At 35.4% G+C, this 15,149-nt stretch overlaps 1 protein-coding gene across 4 annotated transcripts in view; it reads left to right on the plus strand.

Moving 5' to 3' along the window:
* LOC150094624 (ATP-dependent RNA helicase DDX54) overlaps positions 1-15,149 on the plus strand; it is a 350,258-nt gene that overhangs the window by 167,078 nt on the left and 168,031 nt on the right. For all 4 annotated transcript variants that reach the window (XM_090411066.1, XM_090411065.1, XM_090411067.1 and 1 more), the window contains exons 10-11: positions 9,937-10,147; positions 10,292-10,426. In XM_090411066.1, the coding sequence (XP_090267192.1) occupies positions 9,937-10,147; positions 10,292-10,426 (346 nt within the window). The remainder of the gene's footprint in view (positions 1-9,936; positions 10,148-10,291; positions 10,427-15,149) is intronic.

Consider the following 15,149-nt stretch of genomic DNA (forward strand, 5'->3'; position numbering starts at 1 on the left):
GTTAACCCCTCTTCTAGACTCATCAACCAGCAGAACAAGCAGGATTCTGTAAAGGCTTTAACACAATTGATCATATTCATGCAGTAAAACAAATAATAGAAAAAGCAGAAGAAAACCAATTGCCTCTCTGTTTAGCCTTTATTGATTATGAAAAAGCATTTGATTCCTTCAAAACTAATGCAATAATCAAAGCACTCCGTAATCAGGGAGTTCCTGGAGAATATATGGATCTCCTCCAGGAAATATACCACATTGCAACAGCAACAATCCAACTTCACACGGGTAGCAATAAAGTGTCAATTGAAAAAGGTGCCTAACAAGGAGACTCTCTCTCTCACCCAAAACCTCGGGATAAAAATTAATAACAGAAACTCAACTCACCCAAGATATGCAGATATCATAATTTTTTGCAAACACTCCAGAAGACCTTAATATAATGATAGAAGACCTATATCATGAAAGCAGAAAAGTGTGTCTAAAAATGAACAGAAAAAACTAAAATCATGTTTGATCATTTTGTAACACCAAAAAACATAATAATAGAAATCAATTTCTTGGAAAGAGTCTCTTCATATACATACTTAGGTCATCTCATCTCATTGATCTAAACTGTGGACTCCGAAAGGAAATAAATAGAAGAGTCCAACTTGCCTGGAGTGCATTCAGAAAATTGAAAAGCATTTTTCAAAACAACGATGTCCCACTGTGTTTAAAAAGGAAGACATTTAACCAGTGTATACTTCCAGTCATCACATATGGTTGTGAAACTTGGTCTCTAACAAAAGCACTGGCAAATAAACTAGCAACAATGCAAAGAAAAATGGAGAGGTTGATGCTAGGCATCACATTAAAAGATAAAAGTGAAACACCTGGATAAGAAGCCAGACTCATATCACTGACATATTCTTCACCACAAGCAACTAAAATGGAAATGGGCTGGACATCTGCCCAGAAGAGGAGATGAGCGATGGACCACTATACTAACAAACTGGATTCCAAAAGAAGGGAAAAACAAGGCTGTGGATGTCCTAAAAGAAGGTGGAGTGATGAATTGTCAAATTTTGTTGGGAAAAATTGGTCAACCATTACCAAGAGCAGAGAAAGGTAGAAGGAACTGCAGAACAGGAAATGGCTGAAAAGAAGAAGAAAAACCCTCTATGCATTATGAATTATGCAGTGCAGCTACTGTGAAGCTTTTATACCTCCATATTTGTGATTTTTGATTGAATATAATCTACTCAAAAACTGTCTTCCTACATTTCATGTTTTTGATTACTTTTTCCCAATCAATTATTGATATATCCAGTTACATTTCTCTTGAATGTTTTCTACTACAGTTTGGCCATTTCTTGTTTCGTTTAAGTCTTCAAAATAATTACTCCTAACCTCCAGGATATCTTCTTCAGTTTTCATGCCACATTCATTATGTCTGATTCCTTTTACAGCACTTTTTCCTCTGCCTCTGATTATTTTCAATAGCCTTCAGAACATTTTGCTACCTTGATGTTTATCTTCTGTATTCTTACCAATCTTTGCATGACTTGTTTAGCTACTTTTACACACTGCCTTGCTTTCTTAACATTTTTTCTCTGTATTCTCTTAGTGCATCTACTGACTAATTTACTAGGAGTTTTTGATATGCTTAGTTGTTTTCCAGAACTTCCTCTTTTGAATTTTATATTCACAGTTATTTCTCTATCCATGTTACTTACGTGATAAAGTTTTTTCTCTATCTGTGCAGCAATTGGCTGAATATTTTCTTCTGAATTTGCCACTGCCTCTCCAAGCTGTGATTGTTTTCATATACCTTCATTTTTCTTCCAATAGTATTTCTTTACTTACGTCTTCAGTTCATCTCTGAAAGCTACTTGCTTTGATTCTTTTTAAATTTTCTTAACATATTTTTATTTTCAATATGATATTCAGTTTTATTTTGCTCAAAAATGGTGATCACTTCTTATTTCCAATTCCCTCTATTTGTATCCAGAACTGGCATGATCCTGAACCATTCATTATTTTGGATGTTTTATTTCTAGAATAGGATTAAACATCACATAAAAAAAATAAAATAAAATAAAACACTTGAAAGAGAACCAACCAGTTAGAAACAACTGTCAGGAGACCTAAACAGTGAAACCTTAAAAAAATGCACTAATAAAAGGCAAATATGGATGCAGTGCTCATCTCTTTTAAGTAGTGCAAGCTAAGGCCACTCTGATGCCAAGGATTGTATTCTTGTACAATCCTTGACTCAGTCAATTTTACGAAACTTTCATAGTTTCTACAAACATTTGGCTTTGAAATAATGTTGGATCTAATATCCACTTTGCCTATATAATTTTCCATTGCCTAAATGAAGCTGTATGATTCTTTCTTTAGTAATTGAACTTGAAAGCATTTTCTACTTTACTGTTTAGGTCTCCCATAAAGTTTCCCTTTTCTTTACATCAGCTGTAAATATCCTTTTATGCCTGGAGATCTCTTGATTTGAACAATTCCCTTACTTTGTTGGGATCCTAGGAACATCGTCACATTATCAAATATATATGATTTTGAACATTGTCAACTTTGCTTCCATTCAAGGACTTTATCTTCATATTTTGTATTGAATAGCTGTTTCCTACTTTCCTGATCCATAATGCTTGAACTATTTGATAAAGAATACAAGGGCAAAATCCCAAACCACAGCCTCGTTTTAGTCATTCATCCTAAACTAAACTAAACTAACCTAAATGGATCTCTAATAATGCTTTGACTTGGACAGCAGGTCATAAGTCCAATTATTTGTCTCTATTCTTTATAGGCTGTTTGGAGATCTCCTTTCAGTTATCAAGCTTTGACCATTAATCATTCTCCTCCTAACTGTACATTGTCTTTTAATCAGAGTAGTTTTAAAGTTCAAAGCGAAACCAGCTTCTATAGTAAGTTGCAGAACATATTTTTGTGGAATATTAGATGTACAGCAAGTTATCAATGCAAGAGAATGCACACTAAATGATTGCACTTGGTACAATATTTAAGGTAGGGTGTATTTTACAGTTGATTCACTTCCACCGTTAATGCTACCACAGACTGACTTGTTAGTTGTCAATCAGTTTTTGTAACTGTATCGTAATCTAGGCATCTGAGATCAAATGTAGCAAGCATCAATAAAAATGGAAATATAATCAGTGAAAAGAAATTCAAGAAACAGCCATAGCCTGACGGAAAGAGAGAGAGAGAATACTACTGTAAAAGAATTTATGTTCTTAGAATACTACTGTATGCATCAGTGGAATGTCAACATAGAATTCATTTACAATCCATTGAATTTACAGTAGTGCCAGAATATTACACACTAAACTTCAACTTGCTTCCATGGAATGACTGTTGTGTAAAAGCACAAACGCATTACCATGAACAGTGAGCAGGTAACGTGTGCTTGATGCAGATTGTGTCATATTTGGTTTAGAGTACTGGATATCATTTTATTGTTTGGAATTATAAGGCCAGATATGATGCCTGATTTTTCTGTTTTGCTGGATGAAAACCTAAGCTTTAATATAAGCAGAATTCTTCTAGAGAAAGAATTCTGCTATTTACATATTAGATTGTTCAATCCACTTTCATTTGAAAAGCTTTTATAAAAATTCTTTGCATTATTGAAGTGAATCTTGTGGACCCAGCAAAGTAGGTGAGAACAATGCCATGATAGTTTGATGGCTGACTGTTATCTTCCATTGTGGACTTGCTTACATCCCTGCTGTAGGACTCCTGTGAAGTGAGTATGAAAATTTGTAAAGATGATATAGGATGGATATTAATTCGGATTATTATCAGGACTGTATGGTTCCTGGGTTTGGTAATCGCCATTCTTCTGATATCTTACTTTTGAAAGATAAGAGGCATGCAGCAATCTGTTCTATTGATATAATGAAAGATAAGTTGCTTGTTCTGATTGTATCAAAGTACCTCTCGTTTAGTTAACTACCTCAAATTTGCATTATCAATTTCTAAAACCAGCATGTTGCATGATAATCAACATATAACCCCAGGATCACTACGTTATTGAATGTAGTGTATGGTATGAATGGTATGAATTTGTTCTTAGGCCATCTGTACTAAGAAAATGAAGTTCTTGGATCATGTAGATTTATGGTTTGAGTTTCAGTCATTGACAGGTTTGTTTAATTCATTTTGTGTAAACTATCGTGGTTTGTTTTCAGACTGGATTTCATTGCTTACATCAGCATGCATTCCAAATGGACGAAACCATTGCATTTCTATTATCTTGAAGCAGTGCCCTGCCATGAGAAAGAAATATGTTCAGCAGTGTAACAAATAAAATGTTTAAGGGAAGTAGTTTAAGGAAAACCAGGAGCTAAGAGAAAGAGAATATTGAAGAAGGAAGACAAAAGTGATCAACAGGCTCATGATTATACCAAGCACAGACAAGAATGGTGACCAGCATGCTAAGAAAGACAAAATCAGATTATGAAAGCATATTAGCCAAGAAAGCCGAAGTAAATCCCAAACAGTTCCTACCTTATGTGGCAAATTAAAGGAAAGATGATTACGGATGTTAAGGGGGTAAGAGAAACAGAAGACATAGTTGAGTTATTGAGTGATCAATTTGTGTTGAAATATTACTATTATTACTATTATTACGGGCAACTCCAGGGAGTCATTAGACTCATCGAGGGAGGCCCCAAATCATATTCATCACAACTATCTGATATTCATACAGTATCTATCATACCTCGCCTTAAACTCATTCACTGTCACAGCATCCACTACAGACTCAGGGAGCGCATTCCACTCATTCACTACTCTAAAAGTAAAGAACCCAGCTCTAACACCTTTACTAACCACACTTTTGCCCAGTTTCCATGGATGTCCCCTAGTCCTCCCACAACCAGCCCTGTTCTCAAAAATATCTTCTGAATTAATTTTATAGAAACCTTTCAGTAATTTGAATGTCTCAATCATATCTCCCCTCCTCCGCCTATCAACCAATTTTTGCAACCCACAAATCCTCAACCTGTTCTCATACGGTTCATTCCACAGACCTGCTATCATCTTGGTCACTCGCCTCTGGATCCTCTCCACCTCCTCCCCATCAAGAAGAAACCTAGGTGACCAAATCTGAGCACAGTAGTCTAGATGGGGTCTAATCAAGGCTCGATAGAGAGGAACAATAACCTGCTTGTCTCTGCTTGTCAACGTATTCTTCAGCAACCAAGTGATTTGATGAGCTGTTTTGGTCACTTTTGCAATGTGTCCCCTAAATTTCAATTCTTTATCCACCAACACTCCTAAATCTCGTGCCTCATCAATTTCCTGGAGCTGGGTTCCACCAATGCAGTAAACTGCTGCCAATCTTTTCACCCCAAAATGCATAACCTTACATTTTGCCACATTAAACTGACATCCATTCTCCTTAGCCCAGACCTCCAATCTATCCAAATCATCCTGCAAAATTTTGACGTCATCTGCATTCACTATTGCCCTACCCAACTTCGCATCATCCGCAAACAAATGAACTGTTCCTCTCAGATCATTTCCTATATCATTTATGAACAAATTAAACAGCAGTGGTCCAAGAACAGATCCTTGTGGAACACCACTAGTCACAGGCCGTCTTGTGGACTCTACTCCCGAGTAAACCACTCTCTGATATCTCTCCATCAACCACCCTCCTATCCATCTCACCAACCCTATGTCCATTCCCATATGCTGTAATTTACTGATTAGAATTCCATGTGGAATCCTGTCAAAGGCCTTGGCAAGGTCCAGTAGAATCACCGTAAACCCATTACCCTTATCCAGTTCAGCCGTCACTGTGTTATAATACGTGAGCAAGTTACTGAGGCATGACCTACCCTTCACAAAACCATGCTGTCCCCGATACAGTATCCCATTTTCTTCTATCCAATCTTGTATTTTCCTCTTGACTATTTTCTCTAAGACCTTGACAATGATTCCTGATATGCTAATCGGTCGGTAATTTACAACAGCAGTCTTGGAACCACCTTTATGCAGTGGAACTATTTTCCCCTCTTTCCACCCGCTCGGGACTAACCCAGACCCGAGACTCAAATTAAACAAAATGGTCAAGGGTATTGACAATTCTTTAGCTGCTTCTCGTACAACACGAGCTGGTATACCATCCAATCCCACAGATGTATTGACATTGAGGTTATGCAATAGACTACTCACCTCCACTTCATTAACCACAATTCCTGTATAATCTACTGGTTTATTCGTTTCTGCAATGTCACCACTTGGATGATATACTTTTGCAAAGTGCTCACTCAGTAACTCAACTATCTCAACTGATTCAGTTACCTCCCTACCATCGGCATTCTTTAAAATCAATCTGCCATCCAGGTAGAAATATTGAAGTTGCTGATACAATAGGGATCAGCATGAGAACAATGGCAGAGGAACTGGAGCTGCTCAGGATATTACAAAATATCAGTATGATTATGAGTATGGATTGGATGAGATAATCACATGTGTATTACAAGAAGGTACAAGAGAATTGACTGTACCTCTGACCAGGTTGTGGACTGAAAGGAGGGCAAAATATTTCCATTACATAAAGGAGGTTCCAAGAGAGTTGACAGATTATCTACTGGTTTAAACTTGCATTGTTTTTTAGTGATGGAAATTTGGACTAGAAGATAATGAGGTTGATTTCACTGGGACAGATCTTTTTTTTTTTTTTAACAGTGTAAATAGTCTACTTGGACCAGTGAGGTCCCACTAAAGTGCAAGCTTTTGATTAACAAAAGCTACTTTTTGTTAGTTTTGGCTTATGCAGCAGAGACAGGGAGACTAAAAAAAAGACATGAATAGAATACGATCTGTAGAAATAAACATTTTAATGACAATGTTGGCAAAAACATGGAAAGATAGAATAAGAAATGTGAAGAATAGGAATAGGTTAGGATTGAAAAGTGTTGAAGCTTATGAACTGTCATTTGAAGTTGTTTGGATATGTAATGGGAATGAATTTAGAAAGAATACCAAGAATGTATGAAATGACATTTGAAGGAAAGCAACTAAGACCATGGAAAAGGTGGAGAGACCAGAACGAAATGCAAACTGGCACATTGTTCCCGAAGATAGAATTTGGGAGGATAGAAAGAAATGGAGAGATGATCTGCCTGATCTGACAGTTTCAAAAGAAACTGTCAGATCAGGCAGATCAGTTGTTGCTAAAGAAGAAGAATTAATCATGGTGTTCACCTGTTTCAAGACAATTCTCCAGTCCATATGACTATTGTTGTGAAGGCTGCAGTAAAGGACTGTAGCTTCCAGGAGATTAAACACCCACTCTACAGCCCAGATCTGACACCCAGTGACTACTACCTCTTTTCAAAACTAAACAAAGACATTCGCAGAAGAAAATTTGCAGACAACAACGAGGTGAAATATGCAGTTTTAGGTCATTTTGCAGGCAAAAACTACAGACTCTTTTTTCAAGGGCATAGAAATGTTAATTCAAAGATGTGAAAAGTGACACAGTTGTTTTCTTTCTATCACCTTTAAAAATAATCAGGCTGGAAACTTATGGAACTACGCTTATATTTATGAGTATGCATTGTTTTTCTGTATACCAAAAATTGTAGACTGCCATTAGGTTGACATAAAATGAGAACTTAGAAAAAGAACAGTTTTCTCTTCTTCCTTAGAAGAGAAAACTGTTTTTCTCAAGAAAAATCATGAAGTTCAGACAGGGAAGAGTTCCTTACAGAAAAACGTCATCCAGTTATCTGTAGAAAATAGATAGCTTGGGGGGGGGGATGCTGAGAATGTCGTTCAAAATTTCCATACAGACCCCAATTGCACTTCGTTCTACGTGTTTATAAAGTATGCTTTAACAACAGAAGCAACCTGAATTAATGACAAATTCAAACAATTTTATAGCATCAGCAGGATTATGTAATAGATCCGTTGTATCAGTCAGGTGGATGTTTTTGAAGAGTGAAACTACGTCGAAACTGATTAGAGGTAATGCAATATTTGATAATTAGATAATATGCAATACAGTAGATTCTGGTTAATCAGGGCAGTTGTCCTGTTGGAAAAGTCTGGAAGAACAAAAACAGAATGAATGTATCAAGAATTTGCTTTGTTTATTTGTGACAATACTGTTAATTTTGCCAGCCAGTAACCTCTTCCACATTGAATGTTAGAAGAATTATGTAATCTTGATTAAAAATTTAGTGCTGATGATATCTGCAATACTGAAAAAGCAGGGCTATTTTATTGTGCACACCGGATGGTTGTGTTATAAACACATTATACTGTTTGGATCATTGAAGTAATAGATTGTGTAATGGTGTTTATTGTTCAAATATGTCAGGAACTGATAAATGAAAACTATTTGTTATCGGAAAAAGGGCTAATTGACAATGCTTCCAAGGGGTTAGAATAGAGAATTTATCAGTGCATTAGCAAAAATTCATGGATGATACCTGAATATTTTTAAGAATTGGCTTATGAGTTGGGATATAAAAATACAGCAGAAATCAGGAAAAATGTCACTGGTTCTTTCGTGACAATTGCTAAGGATGCCAGTGCAAAAGTAAATTTTCTACAAGCAGTACAGCAGGTTATGACTAACAGTTATCAAGGAATAAGCCATAAGACCATTCAAAACTGTGAACCACAGCAGAAACTATGAAGTTTACTTCCATTGATGGGTGTTGTCAATACTTGGAAAGCATTTTGAGAAGGAAATTAAAATATAACATCAGAGGACATTTTAGAAGAAGAAGAAAATGAAGAGGATGATACTCCCGAGCATGAGTGACTACCCAGAAAAATGAGAAAATTTTAATTTATTACTGGATTATGCAGGAAGGCCATATTATCTGCACTAAATACCTGAGCTGATGTTGTTTATTTGCAGTTAAAAAGGACAGGCTATGCTTGATCAGTTTTTTCAACATCATTCACTGCTAAGAACCATATGCATGTTTAATACATATATCAATGAAATTATTTTTATGGCCAATATTTAATTTAATTTAAAGCCACTTGTTAAAGTTTATCTAAAAATCAGTACTTCTACAAAATAAATGAAAAACTTGTCTAAACTTGTATTTTGTCTTAGGTACGTACAGCTTTTAAATTCGTGACATGCAATTTTGTTTAATTGGGGCAGCTGCTTAATTAGGCCAAATTAGGATATTCCTGATGTGGCCCTATTCATTTCATTGGAATCCACTGTATATGGCAGTTAGATAATAGAATTAAAAAAAAAAAGCTGGTAGGGTAGAGTGCCAATGGAATGAATTGATATGGATTTAGAGAGAAATTAGTTTCAAGGGTTAAACTAATGGTATAGAATGCAGTGTAGTTAAACCAGTATAGAGTGCAGTATAGTTAAACCAGTATAGAGTGCAGTATAGTTAAACCACATTTAACTTATAGATATGAAACTTGGGTTAGTAATAAAACAGTTGAAGAAAGACTAGAGATCACAGACTTTTATTAAAGTTTTGAAGTGACCAAATTGCATAAGTGGCATAATCATTAAAAATGAAGAATGAAGACTGGAAATGAGCTTTATATGCTATACTTAGTTGATAGAAAATGGTAATAATGTAACTGTTTATTTGATTTTTTTTTTTAAAGTTTTTTTTTTTAAAACTACTTTTATGATTATGTTACTCTTGAATATGATCATTTCAGAACTATGCCAAAAAGTAAAAATCAGCATATTTCATTTTATGATCATTTAACATGATTTCATTTATAGAAGATTCCATAAAAATGAACATTTACATTACTGGTCATAATGCTTTTTTTGTAATAGCATATATTTGTATTGAATGTCAAATGAGAAGCTTTATCTGTGAGACGTTTAGTCTTATCAATGATTAATACCTAAGAAACAATTTTAAGTAGCAATATATAAATATTGACTTAAATCATTTTTAGGTGATGTTGAAAGCAGATATTGCCTGTACTTATATATACAGCAGTCTGAATGAAGCAGCCCGCAAGATTAATGTAGCCAAATTCCATTCTCGTAAAGTAGGCATCCTTATAGCTACAGATGTTGCAGCCAGAGGCATTGATATCCCGTTTTTAGACAATGTTGTGAACTACAATTTTCCTTCTCAACCGAAATTATTTTTGCATAGAGTTGGTATGTATATCTTAAGGGGAAAAAATTATTCTCTTACATGATAAACGTTTTTTTAATAAAATATGATTAATAGCCATTTATTTATCCATGAAAATTTATTCTATTCTTGTCTTCTGTTGTTTAGCATATTATAAATAATTTCAGGTCGCGTGGCTCGTGCTGGACGAAGTGGTATAGCTTATTCATTAATTTCACCTGAAGATGCTCCATATCTCTGTGATTTACAACTTTTTCTTGGTCGTCCTTTAAAAATAGCAATAGACAGAATGACAGATACAAGTAATTTTGTTTATGATTTTTGTTTATTGTCTTTGATTTTCATATTCCATGTTAATATTTGTTAATTTGTTAAATTTGACAGTTATCAGTCTTTTGAAATTTTATTACACAAATTAAAATTCCGTTGTGACATTATTGATCATTAGTGTTGCAAACTGCTTTAGATATCTTACACTTTTTTTCCCATTTATTGTCCACATTTATTGCAGTCACTGATGAATAGAAAATAGCTTATGAAGAGCTTCCATTCATATACACGTGTATGTGTGTGTACACGCGTGAAAGCACAGGTCTTGTGCTTTCACGCGTGTACACACGCACGTGAAAATTTTATATACTTGTAAATTTTATATACTTGTACACTATAATAAATTTAGTTTAATCCTTTACCCAAGTGTAGGCAAACAAAGGTTGTGCCTGAAGTAGTTCATGGACTGAGGCAACTCATAGTAACGGTGGACCAAGCTCTCATCACTCCTTGTCTCAGTATCTCCTTGCAGACATGTATAAAGCTATACATTAAGGGAAGGGGCACTACCCAGACCGTTAAATAAGTAAATATGACCTCTCCATGGGGTGCTTAAGGGTCAAAGCTATATAACTGAGAGAAGACCTCCACATAGCCTTTAAAGGAATGCGGAGAATCGACCAGGGCTTCTGACCTAATGTCCAATTCTCACCTTCTCGTGGTGCACCCCGTTGAGTATCTACCTGGATACTGAATGAACGAGGATGTGCTGCCAATTTGGGATTTAGCTGACCAAATTGTATTCTTATCGGCTTAAACCAAAATACAAAATGATGGTACAACATGACAAAATTTCATGCCAGCTGGGGCGTCGCCCGGTTGAACAAGGCCCCCGTTGTTTTCGCTAGGGAACCAGGGCGAACTGCGAAAAGTCAGCTACTGGAACAAATCTGAAAACCCCCCCAAATCAACATCACCAGAGTTAAAGATTAGTACTATCAACATAAGAAACCTGAATGGCAAACAAATGGAGCTAGCTGAGGAATTAGATAAGTACCAGAATTTATTTTATTTTACCACTGTGCCATTAAGGATCGCATAAAAGAATTGTTTTTCTTTCCCCTACATGCAAGAGAAACATTCAGCTAAGCACGAGAAATATTTCTAACTCTAATTCAAGAACTCCTAATTTTTAATATCAGTCAATCATGGCTATCACTATTCTTTAGTCACACAGGTTCTATATTTTTATGAGACAGTGCATTGGTAAGAAAGATCAAGCAAGTTATTTACAAAACAAACATGTTTATTCATTCTAAGACAAATTAATTACAAAATTTAAAGTGCACACACATATCAAGTGTCTGGTTCGGCCTAATACAACTAGAAAGCAATGGAGAGTAATAGAAATCATGTGTCTAATTCTCCATACGATCATTCAAGCATTTTCGCTTATGCTTTAAGACAAAGACATTAAAATTTCACATAAATTTTCAGACATATGGATAGATTTAAGCACACTATAAATAGGAAAAAGTTAAAGCTTTTTAACCACATTCAATTTCGTTGCATTACACAACATTAGCAAATTCCTTAAAGTTAGAACCAACATTCGTCACTTAATTTTCACAATCTAGGAATTTACATAAAACATCTTACTTACAATCTTGCCAGCTTATTATATATAGTCCTAGATCCTAAAGGTATACGGGCACGTTCCGCTTCTTCCAAAAAAAAAAAAAAATTCCAATCAGGCTCTAGGTTACGGCAGCAGTACTACAGCACACACATAGATCATCGAAGAATCGTATGGTAGGACATCTCGAAAAGACCGTCTCCGCTGCCATCTAACTTCCCATCTTCGTCAGAACTGCTGCTCTTCGTGGAACACGACTCTCCCGGTCTTCAGAAAAGACTTAGCACACGAATAAAATTTCAAAACGAGAGCCCTTTGGCCCCTCAATTTCTGCCTTTTATCTCACCCCCCGACCTTGATCCTTCTTCAAATTAAGTCCCCAGGATTTACTGGAGGGTTTTTCTCTGCCACCCACTCTATCATTGAGTTTTGACAGGAAACCTCGTAATCCAGTGACCTTGTCACTAGCCTTAGGTCTATTTGGCTAATCCTGTCCGAGCTTATTTTTTTGTCTTTACAATTCTAGTGGTTATAAAATTATTTTAACAATTTGTTACCCAGATTTAATAGAGTAAAAGTGAGTTATTATATTAATTTAATTGCAAGTATTTTATGTAAATTTAATTTCCCATGTAAAATCAACATAGAAAAAATTTACTTCTAATTTTTTTTATATGAGATTTTACAATATATATATATAGACAAGCTAAATTACATTTCACACAGTATGCTGAAGAGAAAATGATTTGATCAACGGTTATTCTACTGGCCTGACCTCTAATGAAAATAAAATAAAATTACAACAAATAAATGAAATAAAATCAGCAATAAAAAGACAAAGACGATGTAAATAGGCAGAATCATTGAAAATGTCAACTGTGTAGTGAACGGGGAACCTGTGGAACAAGTAAAACATTTCAGCTACTTAGGCACGATTTTTACTGAAGATGGTAAATCAAATATGGAAATAGACAACAGAATCAACAAAGCTGGTATGGTAGGCAGTCAATTGAATAAATTCATATGGAATAAGAGAGAAATTAGTCAGAACACTACATTTGCTGTATACAAGACAGTGTTCTAACCGTTTTTAACCTATGGATCTAGAGCTGGGTCAAAAATAAAACACCTGACCAAAGACTAGAGACCACAGATATGAGAATCCTGAGAAAGATTAGGGGCGTGAACAGATGGCATCAATGGCAATATCATATTAAAAATGAGGATATTAGGAAAGAACTTGACATTGTCAGCATCCAGGAATGTGTTAGCAGAGTTAATCTCTGGTGGTATGGTCGCTTAAACAGAATGGGCAAGGAAAGATTAGCAAAACAAGTGTTCTCTGCCAGGTTGGCAGGAAAACGACCCAGAGGAAGACCAAGATATAGGTGGATTGATACGGTACAAAGTGCCTTAGACGATAGAAATATAAGATCTGATAATGTTGGAGTCTTGACAAGTAACAGACTGATTTGGAGGAAAATTGTAGATAGGAAGTTAGTAATGATGTAATTTTTTTCATGTAGTACTATCATATCCTGTACACCCCTTGAGGGTACATGGCAGGAATTTGATGATGATGATGAAATAAATTAACTACATCAAAGCTATATTCTATTTAAGACAATATCAGAGAAATATTCTTTCATATAGATAGTTTCGTTACAGTGAAAATGATGTCCTAATTTAACATGACAATTGTTATATTAGATTTAGGATCCTGGTTTACCTATGGTTCTATTTAAAATTAACTCTTAGGGAGAAAGGTTAAGTGGGTAGAATATCTATGCCTTCCATATGCTTGGGATTTTTAGACCATCATTATTGTTGAGATTAGGGTGATTGATAAGAATCTCATAGGCCTCCTTAAATTTACATTCATACCATGTTTTGCTGTGATGATAACAACAGGTGCTTTTCCAGTCAATTCTATGTAAAATGTTCAGGGCATGATCAGAAAGACCAACTTGATAATAGATATTATATTTAATGTGTCGTTTATGTTCCTTTTTTCTGATAGGAATTGTGTGTCGTGTTTCTCTTATATAGGGAAAATTACAGGTGCAATAAATACAGTATACTCCAGGATGGGTCAGTGGAGGGAGTGGATCCTTGGATGAGTTGAATAAGTTCTTTAATTTTGCAGGAGGTTTAAAGATGTCTTTAAGGTTGTATTTTTTGAGTATTCTGTTTATTTTGTCTGATCTTGTACGGAATTTTGTTGATTTTGGCTGTAACCATTTTTTAGGAAGGTATTGCTGATAACTTTTAATTCATCTTTAAGTGCTTGTTGATTGGAGGAAATCTTCAGAGCCCTGTTTTTAAGTGTATTAATGACCCCTAGTTTTTGTGTTGGGTGGTGGTAGGAAATTTTGTGTATATATTGGCCAGTATGTGTCGGTTTCCAGTAAACAGTGAAGGAAAAACTGCCAGAAGGAAGACATGTGACAAGTGTATCTAGAAATGGAAGTGTGTTCTGCTTTTCAATCATGATTGTTAATTGTATGCATTTGTGTTGTTTGTTTAGGTGGCTGAGGAAAGTGTCTAGTGTCTGCGGGCCAGATAGCAAAAACATCGTCAACATATCTAAGCCAGACTTTGGGTTTTAAAGGAGAGGAATCTAGAGCACATTGCTCAAAATGTTCCACGTAAAAGTTAGCAATGTGGGGGGGGGGGGTAATGGTGAGCCAATGGCTGTGCTTTCTTTTTGTACGTAGAAAAAAATAACTAGAAAGCACAAAATAGCCAGAACATAGTACATGCACAAAGAGCACTGCGACATGGTTGTAGAGTCCATACCAATAAAAACTAAAGGAACCTAAGGTTGTGGTAACTGTTCTTCTTATTTTAAATTCCTTGTATGCTTGTATCTTGGGCTAATCTAAAGCCCACTATCAGCAGTAACTTATTTATTTGCATGTGTATTCTCCCCATATTTTTTGTCAGTGTTATAGTTCGCCCACCGATTTGAGGTCCCTTGAAACTACTGCGCATGTCAGAAAAAGGAGAATCCATTCCGATAATAGGGTAATCAGTCTGTCTTTTGGGATGTAATAATAAACAAACTGAGTTTGTTAAAGAAAAGCTAAATTTTCCGACCTGTAATAATAAACAAACTG

This window comes from Typopeltis vanoorti, chromosome 21, assembly GCF_054136105.1.
Source record: "Typopeltis vanoorti isolate ZY-2024b chromosome 21, IOZ_Tvanoo_1.0, whole genome shotgun sequence".
Classification (NCBI taxonomy): domain Eukaryota; kingdom Metazoa; phylum Arthropoda; class Arachnida; order Uropygi; family Thelyphonidae; genus Typopeltis; species Typopeltis vanoorti.